Below are 21,018 nucleotides of genomic sequence, written 5' to 3'. Positions count from 1 at the left end.
TCACGACTCCAAGTTTTGCACCCATCCAGGCATTTTTAGAACCCAGTCTGAGGTTTCTCGTCGCTTTTGGTGGCCATCTTGGACTAAGGATGTGCGCGAATATGTCTTTGCCTGTCCCGTTTGTGCTCAGAATAAGCCTTCCTATAAGCCACCCTCTGGTTTACTAAACCCCCTCCCAGTTCCTAAACGTCCTTGGTCACATATCGCTCTAGACTTTGTCACGGGTCTCCCGCCGTCCCAGGGCATGTCCACCATCCTCACGGTGGTGGATAGATTTTCTAAGGCCTGCCATCTGATTCCTCTCCGCAAGTTACCCAACGCCCTTCAGACTGCTCAACTACTTGTCCGTCATGTTTTTAGACTTCATGGAATACCCACAGACATCCTCTCTGACCGGGGTCCGCAGTTCGTCTCTCAGGTCTGGCAGCACTTTTGTTCTGCTCTCGGTGCCCGCTACACCCTCGCGTCTGGATATCACCCACTAACCAACGGTCAAACAGAGAGGATGAACCAACAGTTAGAAACAACCCTCCGCTGTCTCCCCTCATCTTCCCCCTCAGACTGGAACAGATTTTTACCCTGGGTCGAGTATGCATTAAACTCTCATGTTTCATCTGCCACCGGACATTCACCATTCAAGATTTCTCTAGGATATCAACCACCCCTCCCACCCACTGACGAACAATGTATACCCTTTGCATACGCCAACGATTACCTCCGCCGCTGCCAGGATACCTGGAGGTCTACTGTCACTGCTCTTACATGCACCGCAGAGCAGAACAAGAGATTTGCTGACCAGCACTGGTTACCTGCCCCTAAGTATCGCCCCGGTCAGAGAGTTTGGTTATCCTCCAGGGACGTCCTGTCTAACCCATCGGCCAAGAAACTTGCTCCTCGGTTTACAGGACTGTATGAGATCCAGTCTATTATCAGCCCCACCTCCGTGCGTCTACGCCTGCCTCCTCACTCCCGAGTTCACCCCACGTTCCATGTGTCTAAGATTAAGTCTGTTCTGGAGAGCGAGCTTCGCCCTCCCTCCGAACCCCCTCCACCCTCCCTTCCCGTCGATGGGCCCTGACTGGGTTGCCCATCGGAGGGCATTTGACGGAGTAAAGGACACCAGTACCTAGTCGATTGGGAGGGTCGCGGTCCTGCAGAGCGGTCATGGGTCTCTGGCTCGGTGGTGGCCACCACCAGGACCTGCTCAGTGAGTTTTGGACTTCACGCCCGTCTACGTAAGCGTCTGGGTTGCCAGGAGGCGACCGTTGGGGGGGGGGGGGGGGGGTGTAGTGTCAGGGTTCTTTGTTTTGGGCGATGTTCTAACTCTGCTTTACAGGTGGTTCTAGTTGGCTGGGGGGGCGTGGCCCACACCTGCGGCTCGTTTGGAGCAGTGTTCACTGGCGTCTTAAGGATGACTCAGACAGATGGAACCGCTAACCACCAGCTATCCACCGTGAGCATTCGGTCTCAGAGTTTCCTCGTCACTACTTCCCCGGTTAGGTTTGCCCAACTAAATGGTAAGCGGCTCGGCTTCTGGACATTTCCCTCTGGTTCGATCTCTCTTAACAATTCTCCTTTCTTCCCACAGTTTCTCCAGCACTGACGTTCAGAACTTGACAGATTCCATCATCAGATTCGATCTCTGTAGTCTGACTCTTAATAAAACATCTTAAACTACGCATTGTCTTCCCTATTGTGTCTGCATGTGGGCAAAACATATAAAAACCATGACACATTTCAATAAAGTCACAAGTTTTGTGGTTAATTTTTTCATTCTCTCACACATCTAATTCTGAGCTTTCACACCAACAACAATAACTTCTTTGAATATTTTTGCTTGCTGTTTAAATCCATATTTATACAGTTTAAGTCTGGAAAAAGGTTTTAAACTTCCAGGTCATTCCAATCTTACACTTTGCTTGTAACTTCGTAGGAGCTTAATACCCGAGAGACAGCAGGCTCAATTTGTGGCAGCGGCATCTGACACGGCACTTCCTGTGGCATGCGGTGATTTGTGGCATGCGGAGTGGCATGCGGAGTGGCATGCGGTGTGGCATGCGGAGTGGCATGCGGAGTGGCATGCGGTGTGGCATGCGCAGTGGCATGCGGTGTGGCATGCGCAGTGGCATGCGGAGTGGCATGCGGAGTGGCATGCGGTGTGGCATGCGGAGTGGCATGCGGAGTGGCATGCGCAGTGGCATGCAGTGTGGCATGCGCAGTGGCATGCGGAGTGGCATGCGGAGTGGCATGCGCAGTGGCATGCGCAGTGGCATGCGGAGTGGCATGCGCAGTGGCATGCGCAGTGGCATGCGCAGTGGCATGCGGAGTGGCATGCGGTGTGGAACTGCTGTTTCTGCTTTTACGCAAACTGTTTGTTACAGACGTCTGTTACACTATAGCTACTTGTAAATAATCATATTTTTATTGCATTATTTTCAATAAAAGCTGAACCTCCACCAAGTCCTGGCACTTCTTGTGACACCTCCACCAACTACTGGCTCTTCTTGTGGCAGCAGGAGTGGCAATTGCGGTGGTGGCTGCAGGACTTTCACTGGTATGCACTTACCAAGAAGATGTCACGGCTGTTGCTGCATTCCTGTTGCTGTGTGTGGGCAAATGATATTTTAGCTACCCGTTACTCTTTAACTACTTCCAAATAATCATGTTTTATTCATATTATTTCCAATAAAACCTTGTTTAATTACTGCCAGCTTTGTGGCAGCTGCAGTGGCATACATCCACCACAAGGTGTCACTAATCCGGTATGCCACCTGCCGCCCTTCTGCGAAAATGCTTAGATTTTCGGGTTATTTAATACCTACTATATATTTACATTCAATTATTCATGTATTAAATTCACATAATCTAACAAACATTTTCAAGCAATTTAATACAAAAGTTATAAGGTTACTGTATGTGTGGTTTAACTCGTGATTAGAGAAACAAATGTGGTGATATAAATACATCACTTGAAAACACACTGGCACACTGTGGCCGTTAGGTGCCACAAAGATGCCACGATAAGTCCATAGGATGGCAGGATGCCACCAACATGCCAAACCCGTTGTAAAAGCCTCCAACGTCCCACACCGGCTGCCACTGTTTTCATGGAAGCAATGCAGATTTCCTTCCCCTTGTAAAGTTTGGTACTTGTTTGTAAAGCACACAAATAAAATACTTTATAAAACCAATACTTCCTAACTACTGATTATATTAAAACACTTTTGTGGAAATTTTTATTAATGAACAAACTTCAATACTCAAAGTACTTTTATTGTGCAGTTTAGATTCTTAGCATCATTTGTCTTAAATTTGCAAGATACCTTAGCAAAAGATAGGTTTTTTTAAAAACTCTTATGTACTTAATCCACAACATGGCATATAGTGTTAAGATGTCAAAAAATAATTTACTAAATAGGACAATAGAAAATTAGTGCACAGAATCATTACTAAGCTATACATAACACAAAATAAATAGTAACAAGCTCAGACAACCAAACAAACCAAAATGTGTTTGACCTACAACCTGAAAAGTACACATAAAAGTAAAAATGGTCAACCTTTGCCCTAATCGTTCGTTTCACACACGGGTATCTCTATAAATGCATTGGACAAGAATGTCATCCTCTGGATAGACGACAAACTCACACCACTCCATGCCAGTGATTAGAAGCTGCCCTTTCACCTGCCAGTAGCAGCTGTGACTTGACGCGAGCCTCATCATGTCATTACATAGCGACAATTCACATAACTCTTAGTATAGGGACATTTTAACTCCAACAAAACAAATGTTTGCATCTCTGTCAGGTCAAAAACAACAACATCTGGAGAAGAGCCCAACCATGGAGCATCAGGGTGAATCACAAACCCACAGGGCCCAAAGTTGGTGTTTTTGATCCTGCAGTATCCCCAGATAGCTGATGGGTTAAGTGCTAGGCCCCTTTTCATGGCGGCTGTGGCTGCTGTTCCCATCTTGATGCGCTGCGCTAAGCTCAAAGCAGAAGTGGCTCCTCTCACATGACAGACTTCCTAGAAATGTTGCACTCTGCTCCTGGTGGCAACTTCAATTTGACCGGACTGTTCCAGCGTTGTCGCAAGACACTCCAGTTCAAGTTGTTGCTGTTGGCTGCAGACAAACTGGACGCAGGTGGGCTCGAGATGGTAGTGGTCAAGAGGCAGTGATGGCAGAGGAGGGGGAATCCACATGGCAAATTATTACCCAACTGACTGGTAGTGAATGTTGAAAAGCGAATTGACTGCCGTAGAATATTATAAGAGAAAGTTTAGTGCATTTAAATGTTCTTAGTGTGGTTAAAAGTAATTGAATACTCGGACAGAATTTATGTATGCTGCAAAACACAGCCACTCAATGTAAATATATAGTAGGTATTAAATAACCCGAAAATCTAAGCATTTTCGCAGAAGGGCGGCAGGTGGCATGCCGGATTAGTGACACCTTGTGGTGGATGTATGCCACTGCAGCTGCCACAAAGCTGGCGGTAATTAAACAAGGTTTTATTGGAAATAATATGAATAAAACATGATTATTTGGAAGTAGTTAAAGAGTAACGGGTAGCTAAAATATCATTTGCCCACACACAGCAACAGGAATGCAGCAACAGCCGTGACATCTTCTTGGTAAGTGCATACCAGTGAAAGTCCTGCAGCCACCACCGCAATTGCCACTCCTGCTGCCACAAGAAGAGCCAGTAGTTGGTGGAGGTGTCACAAGAAGTGCCAGGACTTGGTGGAGGTTCAGCTTTTATTGAAAATAATGCAATAAAAATATGATTATTTACAAGTAGCTATAGTGTAACAGACGTCTGTAACAAACAGTTTGCGTAAAAGCAGAAACAGCAGTTCCACACCGCATGCCACTCCGCATGCCACTCCGCATGCCACTGCGCATGCCACTGCGCATGCCACTCCGCATGCCACTCCGCATGCCACTCCGCATGCCACTCCGCATGCCACTGCGCATGCCACACCGCATGCCACTCCGCATGCCACTCCGTATGCCACTGCGCATGCCACACCGCATGCCACTCCGCATGCCACTCTGCATGCCACTGCGCATGCCACTCCGCATGCCACTCCGCATGCCACACCGCATGCCACACCGCATGCCACACCGCATGCCACTCCGCATGCCACACCGCATGTCACTCCGCATGCCACTCCGCATGTCACTCCGCATGCCACTCCGCATGCCACACCGCATGTCACTCCGCATGCCACTCCGCATGCCACTCCACATGCCACACCGCATGCCACAAATCACCGCATGCCACAGGAAGTGCCGTGTCAGATGCCGCTGCCACAAATTGAGCTCGGCCCTGCTGTAATACCCTGAAAGAGACTGTTTAGCAACTGTTTAGTAACTCCAGGTACTTTGTTTGGCACTGTGATTCAGCCTTAGTTTGTCAAATACAGACACAACTAATTAATAAGCATTAAAGTATGGTTTATGGGTTGGGTTTCTGCAATGTTACCTTCAGAACCAATCTCTGCCCCGCCTAATCTACTTTCAGCAGTTATCACATGTTATTGCAACAGTAAACTGCAGAAAATACGGGCAGAGTTGCTCTCTTTGCGTTTACTCCCTCGGCTCCTATGGCGGAGGGATATTTAGTGCAAGCAGGTCTCTTAATAACCAATTAAGAGACCACCACTTATTTTAGAGACTTTTAGAAACATGCCCAAAAACCGCGCAACCCCGACTCATTAAATTTACAAGTGACTTTAGAAAAAAGAAGCCCAAAGTATCATGAAATAAGCAGTCTTGGCAACAGTGAGCGGGTCTCTTTTGATACAGTCTCTGGCAACCTTGAAACTACGGAAAGCGCCGAGGGTAAAACAAACACAGTCCAGAAAGCACAGCAGGTAATTACATAATTACAAAACATTAGGGAACGGTGTGCGTGTTTTGACACGAGATTAACGGCGACAAAAGAAAATTTGTCGGCGTTATGGTCTAACAAAGGTAACGTGTTAATAACGTGCTAAAACTGACAGCCTTAATTCTAACACACTCTATTCTTCAAAGGAGCACAAAATAAAACCTTCGAGAATAACTCCTATACGGTGAATCTCTACCTGGTTTCTATTGATAGGGAATAAAGGTCAGACAAAAGTTAACAAATCTATCAGTGAACTAACATTTCCATCATGTTTTAGCAGGTAATGGACAGAAATCTGGTTTCAAAAGGATGGAGAACTTTGTACCTGACAGTTTCCAGTTTGCAGTTTGGACTCTCCAGTCCAGCAGAGAGAAGCTTCACTCCTGAATCCTGTAGGTTGTTGTTTCTCAGGTCCAGTTCTCTGAGACTGGAGGACTGGGAGCTGAGAACTGAGGACAGAGCTTCACAGCTTCTCTCTGAGAGGTCACAGTCACTCAGTCTGAGGAGACAGGGAGAAAAATCTGCTATTTAACAATTCATCAGAAATATTGTTGATTTCTTTACAGTCACCAATGTTCTCCTTGGAAAGATTGATGGATCTGTCTGATTTTACACGTCTTTATGTTGCCTTTTGTTGTGAACTGGTTCATTATAAATAAACTCCCTTTACATGCAATTTAGGATGCTGAGATGGAGAAAAAGTGAGGAGGCTCAGAGAAACTGTGTGAATAAAAACAACAAATTTCTTTTCAAGCACTTGCTGCCAAATGTTCAAAAATAACAGAAATGTTTGTGGCAGGGCCGTCAACAGCTGCCATGGCTGATGATGACGGTGGTGGAGACATCAGGTCTCTCAGTGGCAGCAACATGTAGAAGAACCTGCGCTAAGCTGGGCTGCTTTCAGAACACAAGGCTGTGTAATGAGCAGGTTAAAGCAACCCAACCACTTGGTAAATCTGAGAAAATGATACAACGTCAATACAGTAAACTTAGCTAATGTTCTAAGGCCAAGTTAGCCTGCTTTGTAAATGTTAGTGATGGGTCCTGTAACGCCAATGCGTGGACCATTGTTTTACAGTGTATTTAAATTTTAAATTCTGCATAATCTTCAGAGCGACTACTTTAATGCATTAAAAGAGAAAACAATAAAAGTTACATTTCTGAAACATTTTGTGGTTGGAGGTCCTGGAAATGTTTATTTCTTTAATGGGGCACAAAAAAAACTTTCAGAATCACTCCTATACGAGGAATCTGTGCCTGGTTTCTATTCATAAGGAGTAAAGGTCAGACAAAAGTTAACAAATCTATCAGTGAACTAACATTTCCATCATGTTTTATCAGGTAATGGACAGAAATCTGGTTTCTACAGGATGGAGAACTTTGTACCTGAGTGTTTCCAGTTTCCAGTTTGGACTCTCCAGTCCAGCAGAGAGAAGCTTCACTCCTGAATCCTGCAGGGGCTTGTTGCTCAGGTCCAGTTCTTTGAGGTGGGAGGACACATCCAGATCTTCTGCTGATGACACTAAGATGAAGATCAGAGCTGACCACTGAGCAGGAGACATTTTATCTGTGGAGAGACTTCCTGAACGCAGAGACTGTTGGATCTCCTCCACTAGAGAACGATCCTTCAGTTCATTCAGACAGTGGAACAGATTGATGCGTTTCTCTGTAGACACATTCTTACTGATCTTCTCCTTGATGTACTGAACTGTTTCCTGATTGGTCTGTGAGCTACTTCCTGTCTGTGTCAGCAGACCTTGTAGGAGTCTCTGATTGGTCTGCAGTGAAAGACCCAGGAGAAACCGGAGGAACAAGTCCAGGTGTCCATTTGGACTCTGGAAGGCCTGATCAACAGCTGTCTGATAAAAAGACTTTAGTTTAGTGTCATTAGAAACTGAGGACTCCTTAGATGTTTGTGTTTCTTCCATCAGGTTGACACCAGAGGTGATGAAGGTCCGATGAACATGAAGAGCAGCCAGAAACTCCTGAACACTCAGATGGACGAAGCAGAACACCTTGTCCTGGTACAGCCCTCTCTCCTCTCTAAAGATCTGTGTGAACACTCCTGAGTACACTGAGGCTGCTCTGATATCAATGCCACACTCTGTCAGGTCTGATTCATAGAAGATCAGGTTTCCTTTCTGCAGCTGATCAAAAGCCAGTTTTCCCAGAGACTCAATCATCTTCCTGCTCTCTGGACTCCAGTGTGGATCTGTTCCAGCTCCTCCGTCAAACTTGACCTTCTTCACTTTGGTCTGAACCACCAGGAAGTGGATGTACATCTCAGTCAGGGTGCTGGGCAGCTCTCCTCCCTCTCTGGTCTCCAACACGTCCTCCAGAACCGTAGCAGTGATCCAGCAGAAGACTGGGATGTGGCACATGATGTGGAGGCTTCTTGATGTCTTCATGTGGGAGATGATCCTCCTGGCCTGCTCCTCATATCTGAATCTCTTCCTGAAGTACTCCTCCTTCTGTGGGTCATTGAACCCTCTGACCTCTGTCACCATGCCAACACACTCAGGAGGGATCTGATTGGCTGCTGCAGGTCGTGTGGTTATCCAGAGGCGAGCAGAGGGAAGCAGTTTCCCCCTGATGAGGTTTGTCAGCAGAACATCCACTGAGGTGGACTCTGTAGCATCAGTCAGGATCTCCTGGTTCTGGAAGTCCAGAGGAAGTCGACTCTCATCCAGACCATCAAAGATGAACAGAACCTGGAAGTGTTCAAAGCTGCAGATTCCTTTGGTTTCAGTAAAGAAGTGATGAAGAAGGTCCACCAAGCTGAACTTTTTCTCTTTCAGCACATTCAGCTCTCTGAAGGTGAATGGAAATATGAAGTGGATGTTCTGGTGGGCTTTGTCTTCAGCCCAGTCCAGAGTGAACTTCTGGGTTAAGACTGTTTTCCCAATGCCAGCCACTCCCTTTGTCATCACTGTTCTGATTGGTTCATCTCTTCCAGGTGGGACTTTAAAGATGTCTTCTTGTCTGATGGTTGTTTCTGGTCTGTGTAGTTTCCTGGATGCTGTTTCAATCTGTCTGACCTCATGTTCATCATTGACCTCTCCAGTCCCTCCCTCTGTGATGTAGAGCTCTGTGTAGATCTGGTTCAGAAGGGTTTGACTTCCTGCTTTAGCGATCCCCTCAAACACACACTGGAACTTCTCCTTCAGACCAGATTTAAGTTTATGTTGAACTGCAGCAGGATGTTCTAAATGAACACAAAAAGTGAAATCAGGAAGGAAACCAAATGATCTTCTGAAGATGATGTGAATAAATGTGATTCCATCTCTTCAGACATTGGTAAATGTGTGATTTATCCATCAGGTTAACGCTTTGTAAAAATGCTCTTACTGCTCTCCAGACGGTCAGCCAGCTCCTTCTGCTTCATCCTCCTCAGGAAGTTTAGGGTAATCTTCATCAGTGCCTCTCCGCTGCTCCTCCTCTGCTCTTCATCCTCACCTTCCAACACCTCCTTATCATCTCTCTGACTCACTGAGCAGTCTGGGTCATCTGGATTCAGAACCTTCTGGATCTTCTTCAGCTCCTTCTTCACAAAAGTGACAATGTTGTCCTCCAGCAGCTGGAACAGAATAATATATGAAGGACACATCAGACTGAGATCATGGATCCAAACATCAGAACCATGTTGGACAGACTGACGGTCCACTGGTCCACAAAGTCCAGCATGGAGACGACTGAACAGAACCGATGGAAAGTAGTTGTTTTACATGTACAGACCATAAATATGGAGTCAAGGTGGATTTGATGCTGCCGGGCAGACGGACCTCTGGGAACCTCTGAGTTCTGCTGGTCCACTCTGTGAAGGAACCAGAACAATTAGGAAGGAAGTAAATATTCATCCAGCAGGAAGATGTTTGCGGTATGTGGCAAGACGTATTGTGTCACTTCCTATTGTCACAGTGTGAATTGCGGTCTGTTGCTCCAGACTCTCTCACTTTTAACTTTAATGTCTTTACAGTAACATCTGTTTCTAACACATAACCCCTTTTAAAACATTCTCTGCTGCTGCACATCGCGCTTGGGAACTCCTCGTGTTTCACACGGTTTGCTTTATTGGCGTGTTAAGAGGGCACTAGCCTAGCTTTAGCCTAGCCTAGCTTTAGCTCAACAATGGCTCCTTCTCCTACTATTACTTCAGCTTCTCCGTCTCTGTCTAAGTATCCACCTATCTCCGACTCTCTGTGTCAGATGCTTAGTTATTCCTCTGCCTCCTTTAGTAATAATGGTACTTGTAATAAATGTAGTGTTTTTGTAGCTTTGGAGGTGAGGGTGTCAGAATTGGAGACCCGGCTCAGTGCTGTTGAAAAACCAGCTGATAGTCGCCCCTTTGCTAGCGCGGAGCCACATAGAGTAACTTCACGTAGCGGTCCTCCAGTGACGGTTCGTAGGAAGCATAGCTTTAGATTTCAGCCCCCAGGTCACCACCAACCCGTCTGGGTTTCTAACAAATTTTCCCCACTCAGCGAAACACCCGCTGCCCTGCAGATGGCAGTAATAATTTTCTTCCCATTCACAAATTGTATTTGTTAACTGTGTGACTTCCTCGTTGCTTTCTGCATTAGACAATATAGGTCCCTTTAAAAAGAAGGTGATTATTCACAGGAAGCTGGCTCCCTGGTTTAATTCAGAGCTGCATTCCTTGGAGTACAATGTTAGGAAATTGGAGAGAAAATGGCGTTCTACACACCAAGAGGAATCCTTCTTAATCTAAAGGGACAGTCTAATGTTGTATAACAAGACCCTTTGCAGAGTTTGAGCAGCATATCTTTCATCATTAATTGTGGAGAATAAAAATAATCCTAGATTTCTCTTCAGTACAGTTGCCAAATTTACACAGAGTCATAGCTCCGTTGATCCATCCATTCCCTTAGCAGTACTGACTTTATGGGATTCTTCATAAATAAAACTGATTCCATTAAAACTAAATTAATAGGCATCCTCCCAAACATGATTACCTTGTCCTCAGTAAGTAAGGCAGTGTTGGAGAAATCTTTAAAACCTGCGCAGTGTCTGAACTGTTTAAAAGCAGTAGAGTTTTCTGAGCTATCTAAAATTTTAGCTTCATCTAAACCTTCTACCTGTATGTTAGGCCTAATCCCAACCAAGTTGTTTAAAGAGATATTCCCTTTGATCAGTGGCACTATTTTAGACATGATTAATTTATCCTTAGTAAATGGATATGTACCACAGGCTTTTAAAGTAGCTGTTATTAAACCTTTACTTAAGCAACCATTTCTTGATCAAGATGAGTTAGTAAATTACAGACCTATATCTAATCTTCTTTTCTTATCTAAAATTCTTGAGAAAGTAGTTGCTAATCAACTATGTGAACATTTACAAAGTAATGACCTACTTGAGGAGTTTTAGCCAGGCTTTAGAGCTCATCATTGCACCGAAACAGCTCTGGTGAAGGTCACTAATGATATTCTCATGGCCTCAGATAATGGACTTGTGTCTGTACTTGTCCTGTTAGATCTCAGTGCTGCATTTGACACAGTTGATCACAATATTCTCCTACAAAGACTTGAGCATACTGTAGGGATTAAGGAGAAAGCATTAGGCTGGTTTAAATCTTATCTGTTGGACAGATTCCAGTTTGTTCATGTTAATTTAATTCAATTTTATTTATATAGCGCCAATTCATGAAACATGTCATCTCGAGGCACTTTACAAAGTCAAAATTAATCATATTATACAGATTGGTCAAAAATGTCCTATATAAGGGAACCAGTTGATTGCTTCAAAGTCCTGACACAGCATTCACTCCTGGAGAAGCGTAGAGCTACAGGGACAGTCGTCTGCATTGTCCATGGCTTTACAGCAATCCCTCATACTGAACAAGCATAGAGCGACGGTGGAAAGAAAAACTCCCCATTAACGGGAAGGAAGAACCTCCAGCAGAACTGAGCTCAGTATGAACGGTCATCTGCCTCGACCGACTGGGGGTTACAGAAGACAGAGCAGAGACACAACAAGACAAACAAAAAAGCACAGAAGCACACATTGATCCAGTAATCGGTTCTACATTATATGGTAGTAGCGGGTGAGCCGTCTTCTCTGGATGATATCACAGTTTAACAGAACGTCAGACCAGGTGTGCCTACTATGAAGAAAAAATAGAGAGAGCAAAAACTTAAAACCTGAAATGACAACAGTCATTTCAATGTAATGCAATGCAAAACTGGAGAACAGTAGACTGGAGAACAGTAGAAATCAGTAGAGTGAGAAAAATAGGCCCTGATGTCCTCCAGTAGCCTAAGCCTATAGCAGCATAACTATAGAGGTAGCTCAGGGTAACATGAGCCACTCTAACTAGAAGTTTTGTCAAAAAGGAAAGTTTTAAGATTAGTCTTAAAAGTAGACAGGGTGTCTGCCTCACGGACCAAAACTGGGAGTTGGTTCCACAGGAGAGCAGCCTGATAACTAAAGGATCTGCCTCCCATTCTACTTTTAGAGACTCTAGGAACCACCAGCAGACCTGCAGTCTGAGAGCGAAGTGCTCTGTTAGGAACGTACGGGATAATCAGAGCTCTGATATATGATGGAGCTTGATTATTAAGGGCTTTATACGTTAGAAGAAGAATTTTAAATTATATTGTTGATTTAACAGGAAGCCAATGAAGGGAAGCTAAAATTGGAGAAATATGATCCCGCTTGTTGATTTTCATCAGAACTCTTGCTGCAGCATTTTGGATCAGCTGAAGACTTTGAACTGCATTTTGTGGACTTCCTGATAGTAAAGAATTACAATAGTCCAGCCTTGAAGTAACAAATGCATGGACATGGCATCACCCCTGGACAGAATGTTTCTAATTTTGGCCATATTCCTGAGGTGAAAAAAGGAAACTCTGGAAACTCAGACTCAGCCATACTTTAATGATCCCAAGGGGGAAATTACTTTTGTTACCTGCTCCAGAATACACACATTGTTATATATATATTTACAAGTGACTTGTGCAAGAACAGTGCAGAGAATGCATAAATGACAGTTACAGAGGGGGGGGGGGGGGGGGGGGGGGGGGGTAGGGTGTTAGAATAACTGAGGGAGGCGTTGTAGAGATTGATGGCCACAGGCAGGAATGATTTCATGTGGCACTCTGTGTTTAACTAGAACATTCAAAGGCAATTTTAAACAAATGTGTTTTTAATCTTGATTTAAAAGAACTCAGGCTGTGGTTCCGGTGACGTCATCCTACCGAATGGCAGCCTAGGGCGATAGCTCTCCACTGATTTTGACTATTTCACCCCATTTAAATACCAATATTCATATTTTGTCACAGTAAGTTGAAGGTGAAAGGGGTGTGAACATGGGGAAAAAAGAAAATAGACAGAAAACTGTGGTAGAAGACCGTCAGAGCGAAGAAAAGGCATCGAGGACCACACCATCTGAAGAAGCTAGCGAAGAAGCTAATGCTAGCGCTAACAATGGAGCTAACGAGTCAACTTCTATTAGTTTAGCGACAGTGCTAAAAGAAATACGAGGGTTTCGCAAAGAATTTCAATAATGGTATTAAATGTATTTCATTTAATGTAAATGGGCTAACAAACTCTATAAAACGAAGCAGAATCCTAACTAAGATGAAAAAAGACAAGGCACAATTGGTATATCTGCAAGAAACTCACTTAAATGATAATGAACATGAGAAATTGAAGAGAATGGGATTTACAAATATGTTCTCTTCCTCCTATCAGTCTGGTCGAAGACGTGGTGTGGTCATCCTCATCTCAAAAACACTAAATTTCGAAAAATCATATGAATTGAAAGATAAAGAGGGAAGATTCATATTGGTAAGGGGTAGCAGTGAGGGCAATTTGGTGACACTCATGAACATTTATGCACCACCTGGGAGTGACTTGAGTTTCTTTAAAAAAATCATTAACATCATGGTAACAGAAACTCAAGGCTTCTTAATATGTGGTGGAGACCTGAACGTCCGTCTCCGGCCGGAATTAGATAACTCTAATGGAAAAAATCTGGAATCAAACACTCTACATAAGAAGATTTCTGCTCTTTTCAATGAGGTGGGGTTGATTGATATTTGGAGAGACCTTTTTCCCACAAGACGTGATTACTCACACTACTCAGCCCCTCACTCACTTTACACCAGAATTGATTATTTTATTACATTTGGCAAAGACAAAGATAAGATTCAAAGCTGTGGAATGGGGACAATAGATGTGAGTGATCACGCACCCCTAACTCTGGTGATCGATTTAAATTTATGCCCCAAGGTGACTACTTGGAAACTAAATTCATATTTGCTCCAGGACATTAACGTTAGGAAACAAATTAGAAAAGATATAAAAGAATTTTTAGATATAAATGACAATGAAGAGGTCTCTCCCCCAATTCTTTGGGACACCTTAAAAGCTGTGCTAAGAGGAAAAATTATAGCGATAAGCTCATATAAAAAGAAGATGAAAAACAAAAGATTAGAAGATTTACAAAAAGATTTAAAAACCTTAGAAGGCCAACATAAACAGACCTCAGCACCAAACATCCTGAAAGAATTAAAGAGTATAAGAAATGAAATAAATAATTTAAATACACAAGAGATTAAAAAGAAATTAATGTATTTGAAACAAACATACTATGAAAGTGGATCAAAATCTATGAAAATACTTGCATGGAAATTAAAAAAGAAACTAGCAGACAACACAGTAACAAAGATTAAGGATCCCAAAACAAAGAAAGTTGTCACCAAATTAAAGGAAATTCATAAAGTATTTGAAGATTTCTACAAAACACTGTACACCAAAGTCCCTGGGGAAAACATAAATTATATTGATGACTTTCTGAAATCATTGGACCTGCCAAAACTAAATCCTAAGCAAAATGAACAAATGGTGGAAAACATAACAGAGGTGGAACTCAAAAGAGCCATTAGTAGACTTAAGTCAGGCCGCTCACCAGGGGGAGACGGCTACACAGCTGAGTGGTATAAGGAATTCAAACATGAGCTGATCCCCATAATACTTCCTACCTTAAATTGGGTACTGAAAAAGGGAGAAACACCTCCGAGTTGGAAAGAGGCTATAATCACTGCAGTACCAAAAGAAGGTAAAGATAAGAATGAATGTGGTTCATATAGGCCCATTTCTGTTTTAAATATTGACTACAGATTATTTACTTCCATAATGGCCAGACGGATGGAGGAATTCTTACCAATGTTGATACATAACGATCAAACTGGATTCATAAGAAACCGACAGACACAAGATAATATACGCAGAACACTTCATATTATAGACCAAATTAATAAAAATAAGACTGAGGCGGTGCTGGTAAGTGTCGACGCTGAGAAAGCGTTTGACTCAGTTAATTGGGATTTTCTTTACAGAGTATTATACAAATTTGGGTTACATGAAACCGTTATTCAAACTATAAAAGCCTTATATACAAACCCCACAGCAAGAATCAAGGTTAACGGATATTTATCTGACAGTTTCATATTACAGAGAGGAAATCGTCAGGGCTGCGCATGGTCCCCACTTTTGTTTGCTTTATATCTAGAACCACTGGCCCAGTCCATAAGACAAAGCCAAAATATTAAAGGAATTACAATTAAAGGGAGGGAGCATAAGCTTGCTTGTTATGCAGATGACATCTTAATATTTTTAGGACAACCGACAAACTCACTACCTGAACTCATTCATCTGTGCGAGCAATATGGTAAAATGTCTGGGTACAAAATTAACATGAACAAAACTCAAACCCTTTCCTATAATTATAATCCACCTGTGGAAATGGTTACCAGATACCCAATGATGTGGCAGGCCCAATCCTTAAAATATTTAGGTATTACCATACCAAAGGATCAAACCAAACTATTTGATGTGAACTATGTCCCATTACTAAAGAAAATTGTCGAAGACATAAAACGGTGGAACTTGATTCCTTTTTTCACTCTACACTCGAGAATAGAATCCATCAAAATGAATGTTTTGCCAAGATTACTGTATTTGTTTCAGACCCTCCCCATATCTATTGATCAAAATGTCTTCAATGAATGGGACAAAATGATTTCACGATATGTATGGGAGGGGAAGAGACCAAGAGTCCGCTTCAAAACCTTACAACTAGATAAAGAAAAAGGAGGATGGGGCCTGCCATCTTTGAGAAACTATTACCGAGCTGCACAAATGAAAACCGTAATAAACTGGTGTGATGTTTCCTGCGATGCTCAGTAGAAGAATATAGAGGAGAAAACTCTTTCAGTTCCAATACAATCTGTATTGGCAGACACAAATATCGGGAAATATATACATAATACCGGTAGTCCCTGGGTTGAATGTACTCTTTCTGTGTGGCAAAACGTGGTGAAAGAATATAAACTGGAAAAAGATATCGCAGGATTGAAATGGTATGCATACGACTCTGATTTTATACCAAACCAATTAGATTCACGATTTAAAATTTGGACTTCTAAAGGGTTAAAAACTATAAATGATCTAATTAAGGATGGTAAAGTAATTGCATTTGAGACACTGAAACATAAATATAATTTAGAAAAGCAGGATTTCTACCGCTACTTACAAATACGACATTACATAGAAACAAAGGTTGATTTAACATCGGATGTTAATGTATACTTACTGAAATTATTTAAAAATGCATACACAGGGGATGGAAACAAGAAATTAATTTCTTTTTTGTACAAATTTTTGACAAGTCATGTGTCGTTCTCAACTGGGACTGTTAAGGCACTATGGGAGAAAGAAGCAGGAATAAACATAACAGAAGAAGAATGGACTCTGATCTGGAAGCATCAGTGGAAATGTACGTCTTCACAGAGATGGAGAGAGTTTGGATGGAAAACACTGATAAGATACTTTATTACCCCATATCAAAAATCACACTATGATGGAAATCCTCCTGTTTGCTGGAGAAAATGTGGAAACCTGCAAGCAAACCATTTTCACATTATGTGGGACTGCTCGGTAGTTAAACAATATTGGAAAGACATCCACAAAACACTACAGGAGATATTTAAATGTATAATTCCCTTTGATATGAAAACTATTTTCTTTGGAAACATACCACAAGGTTGGATGAAAAATGATAAATCTCTTTTGAGCATGTTGTTAGTTGCTAGTAAGAAGGGTATAACCAAAAAATGGTTATCACAGGAGGTACCACATCTGTCAACATGGTGGGACATAATGTTGGATATTTATAAAATGGAAGAGATGACAGCAGCTATAAATAACAGACAGGGATGGTTCATGTCATGCTGGGAAAAATGGATTGATTATACAAACTTAAAAAGGCCCGATTTCATTCTGAAAATGTGAATATGTGAGATAATGGCAATGGTCACTCCCTTCTGTTCCCTTATGTGTGTGTTTTTTTTTTTTTTTTTTTTTTTTTTTTTTTCTTTCTGTTTGCTCTCTTTTCTTTCAACAATGGGAAACATGTTAAGATGTCTAAATACTAATGGTATATGTACTTTTCTGTACATGTAAAAAATACCCATTTGTATAAATTTGTTGAACACTGCAAAAAAAAAAAAGCTAGATGAACTCAAAATTTCAAGGCAACAAACTTCGATAAAATTTTAAGTTGGGCAATCAAACTAAATATCTTAAGTTTTGCTTTTGAGTTGGCTCAACTCTAAATTCTAATTTTTGTCAACTCAACTGTAAGTTGTATTAACTTCTAATTTTACATTGTATTTACTTTAAATTCTTTATTCTACCAACTATCCTGTAAGTTGTACTAACTTCTAATTTTACATTGTAATTACTTTAAATTATTTATTCTACCAACTATCCTGTAAGTTGTACTAACTTCTGATTTTATATTGTTATAACTTTAAATTCTTTATTCTACAAACTATCCCGTAAGTTGTGCAAATCTCTAATTTTAAATTATAATAACTTTAATTTCTTCATTTTACTAACTCTCATGTAAGTTGTACTAACTTATGATTTGTATAAATAATTACAGAAATGTATAAATAATTACAGATGCAACATATACATTCAAAACTTTTGTTTTATTTGAACTGTACCAGGATCAAAGCCCTTCCAACAGGGCCAAGTAAATGCAAACTAATGAGACCCAATTGTCCCAGTCAACTTGTGCTACAATGTGTAGCACAAGCTTTTATAACACTGCTCAATACTATGTGCTGTTTTACAAACACTGAACCTCAACATTTAAGATGTTTAAGGAAAACCCAATAAAGTACAAAATAAATGTAAGACAGTGGGAGTTTGAGGTACATCAGAGTTGTGTGTGAGAAACAGGAAGACAAAATTAACATGGGTTGGCTGGACAGAAGGAACCTTTCAGAGATCAACAATTCAACAGTATCAGTTAGCGTGCAGATTCACTCAAGGAGTTTGTTTTTGAGGGATCTTACCCTTGCAGAGAGATCTGTACCAAGTTCCATGAAAACCTTCTGAATAGTTTCAAATGTGTACCTGAGATCTTTTGGGTACTTAAGGTTCAACGCATAGATCAGTCCAAAGAGGTAACCAAAAGCAGTTGGCAGGTCAGGGAGATCTTGAAGGACAATCTCTTCTTCCACAACAACAGCAACATTCACCACACTTTGAGGAGCTGCGCTGTCATCATCCTCCAACACAGTGAGGACACCCACAGTGAGCCCCTTCGTCTGCTCCTCTTCTGGGTCAGTGTCCTTGTGTGGACAGACAGGAAAATACATTAGTCATTAAATTACTGTGAATAGGAATTAGGTATTACGCTAAAAGAATCACAAATTATCGAATACAATTTTTTTCAAAATTGAATTAATTATAAGTTGGACATCTGAACTATTTCCATCCCATACCCCACAATTAAAGATTTAACCCCTTACACACATCAATTGACATCATCTAGGCTACATAAAGTCATATCCAGGACAGTACAGCTATTGAAGACACTCTGGTCATAAGGAGAGATAAAGGAACAAGGAGGACAAAGAGGGAATGGTTCAAGTCAATGTTAAATTCAGCACTATAAATACAGTATAATAACGTTTTTATAATTTCTACTTATAACTACTTACAAAACAGTTCCTGAAGAGCTTCTCCTGACTGTCACGGAGATACAAGGGAAGGCCCTTCAATGCTGCAGTTTGTCGAAGTGCAGTGATGTCAGATGTCTGAAACAAAGAGTTGCATGGAATTAATTATAAAATTGTATTCAGTAATTTTACATTTTTCGGCTTGGACCCTGCGATTGCTCATTGTCAAGGTTTATTTTGAGGGTTTGTCATGAGAAGAATCACTTAATATTGTAACAATTGCTACCAAAATTATTACTATAGTTTCATAAAAAGGCAACATTTCTTTTTTATATTCATAATGTTCAGAGTTATTAAATTACTACATCTAGAATTCACCTCTTGATCCAGGCTGTTAAGGAGCTGATCCATCTCAGATGAAAAAGCTGTCCTCCTCCCCCGATAGAGTCTCAGGAGCCTGCAAGTGTGCTGATGAAGGGCAGCTCTGAAGTTGTCCATTAGGTTGTTGTTTGTGATGCGATAAAACTCCTCCCTTATCTGTTGAAAAATGTAAACATAAAATTGAAATCCTCAATTCAAAGTCAATACAATATCAACACCATTGTCATGTTAAATATGCATTCTAATCAACACGCATAACTCTTCTACTCCCCTTGTGAAAACGAGTAAATCATAAACACAACATAATATATTTTTAGTTCACATGCTTACCTCTGCCTCACAAAACAGAGCAGGCCACCGCACCAGAACCTCTGACACCATAGGCTGCAGCTCCACGATCTCCTTGCGTCTCAAAGAGAAAGTCAACTCCATCTTTTGCCTGATGAGTGCAACATTCTTGCTCTTCTTCTTAAACTCTTCAACCAGAGCCAGTCTTTCATCCTCCAGTGAATCATCATTATGGTTTTCTGGATGGTCAGGGACGTGGTTAATCTCGCCTCGCTTTGCTCTCTTCAGAGAAGAACCGGCACCATCATCTTCACTGCTCCTCTTTTTCTTGTTAATGCTCACCTCGATACAGCCTGCCTGACGCAGCTTGGACCTGTAATTGCCAAGTTTGTATTTTATGCTCATTTTCCATCCTTCATACCCCGTTTCACTGCCTGGTTCTCGAAGGCAGGGGTGTCTATTGATGAGAGCAGAAGCAACTGACTCAATCTGGTCTTGATCAGGATAGGCTTTCACTTCAAAGACTGCTTGAGCAATCTTGTCCAAAATGTCTGTCTTCATGTCTCTTGTTAAGCTGATACCTTTCTTGGTCTCTCCATATGCTTCATTGCCTTTACGCAGCTTAAGCTCCACATCATAGGAGAAGGGTGGGATCGGAAAAGGTGAAGGCCATTCTGAGACATTTCGCAGATAGTTCTTAATAAAAGCTGAGCGACTCTGGAGTGACTCTCTGCTGGATAAACTGGCTGTATCCAGGGAAGACCCTGAATCAAAAGAGTCTGACTCTTGCAGAACAACTGCAGACTCATCCCAAAGAATGTGCAAGATAGCACGCTCAGGTGGCAACTCATGGATGTCAATCAAATTACAGAGAGCATTATTAAAGCCTGGGTCCTCATATTGTAGTGTAAAACTGCCTTGAAGTTGAAGATTTTCCTGAAGAATGTTTTGCAACTGCTCAACCGAACCAGGTACTTCAGGAAGTGTCACTTTACGGGACATTCTTGGGGAGATTTTCACCAGCAGTACTAATCCAGCCTATGTCACAAAAAATAAGGACAAAACACAGAGGGGTCAGGTTAAAGAAAATTTCTCGAAAGTTAAATTCATAAATAATGTAACAAGGTCTAACAATGTGTTAATTCTACCTGCAAGTATTAACAAGAAAAGCAATGTCTCCATAGGCAAAGCAAGCTTGAGCAGCAAAAAAGTACATAATATGAACAAGGATCCAACAAAAACTGAACTGAAAACCAAACCTATACACAAACATTAGGGGTAACTACAAACAGGACATAGGTGAATGAAACAAGACACAGGTGAAACAAATCAGGAAATCCATTAAATACAAGAAGTAAAACTGACAGAAAAATCTCTCAAAATAAAATAATGGACAAGCTGTGACATCTTGTTTGAATAGAAGAAAGGGTGAAAATGTGAATGAGAGCAACAGA

General features: G+C 41.7%; 1 protein-coding gene across 1 annotated transcript; it reads right to left on the bottom strand.

Moving 5' to 3' along the window:
- Window positions 1-18,234: 18,234 nt before the first annotated feature.
- On the bottom strand, window positions 18,235-20,269 carry LOC118560432. Its single transcript, XM_036131419.1, has 4 exons — window positions 19,607-20,269; window positions 19,274-19,432; window positions 18,938-19,033; window positions 18,235-18,565 (listed from the first exon to the last, which is right to left on the bottom strand). The coding sequence occupies exons 1-4, from the start codon at window positions 20,123-20,125 to the stop codon at window positions 18,254-18,256; spliced, it is 1,086 nt and encodes a 361-aa protein (XP_035987312.1). The 5' UTR covers window positions 20,126-20,269; the 3' UTR covers window positions 18,235-18,253.
- Window positions 20,270-21,018: the final 749 nt, after the last annotated feature.

The sequence above is a fragment of the Fundulus heteroclitus genome, unplaced genomic scaffold, assembly GCF_011125445.2.
Source record: "Fundulus heteroclitus isolate FHET01 unplaced genomic scaffold, MU-UCD_Fhet_4.1 scaffold_43, whole genome shotgun sequence".
Classification (NCBI taxonomy): Eukaryota; Metazoa; Chordata; class Actinopteri; order Cyprinodontiformes; family Fundulidae; genus Fundulus; species Fundulus heteroclitus.
This window is presented reverse-complemented; position numbering and strand designations above follow the sequence as displayed.

Excerpts from the sequence above, each read along its gene's own strand:
- LOC118560432 (XM_036131419.1), bottom strand. The coding sequence starts at position 20,125 with ATGAAGACAGACATTTTGGACAAGATTGCTCAAGCAGTCTTTGAAGTG. Across the intron at positions 19,433-19,606 it reads CTCTGTTTTGTGAGGCAGAG|ATAAGGGAGGAGTTTTATCG; the intron begins GTAAGCATGTGA and ends ATTTTTCAACAG. Across the intron at positions 19,034-19,273 it reads TTAACAGCCTGGATCAAGAG|ACATCTGACATCACTGCACT; the intron begins GTGAATTCTAGA and ends TCTTTGTTTCAG.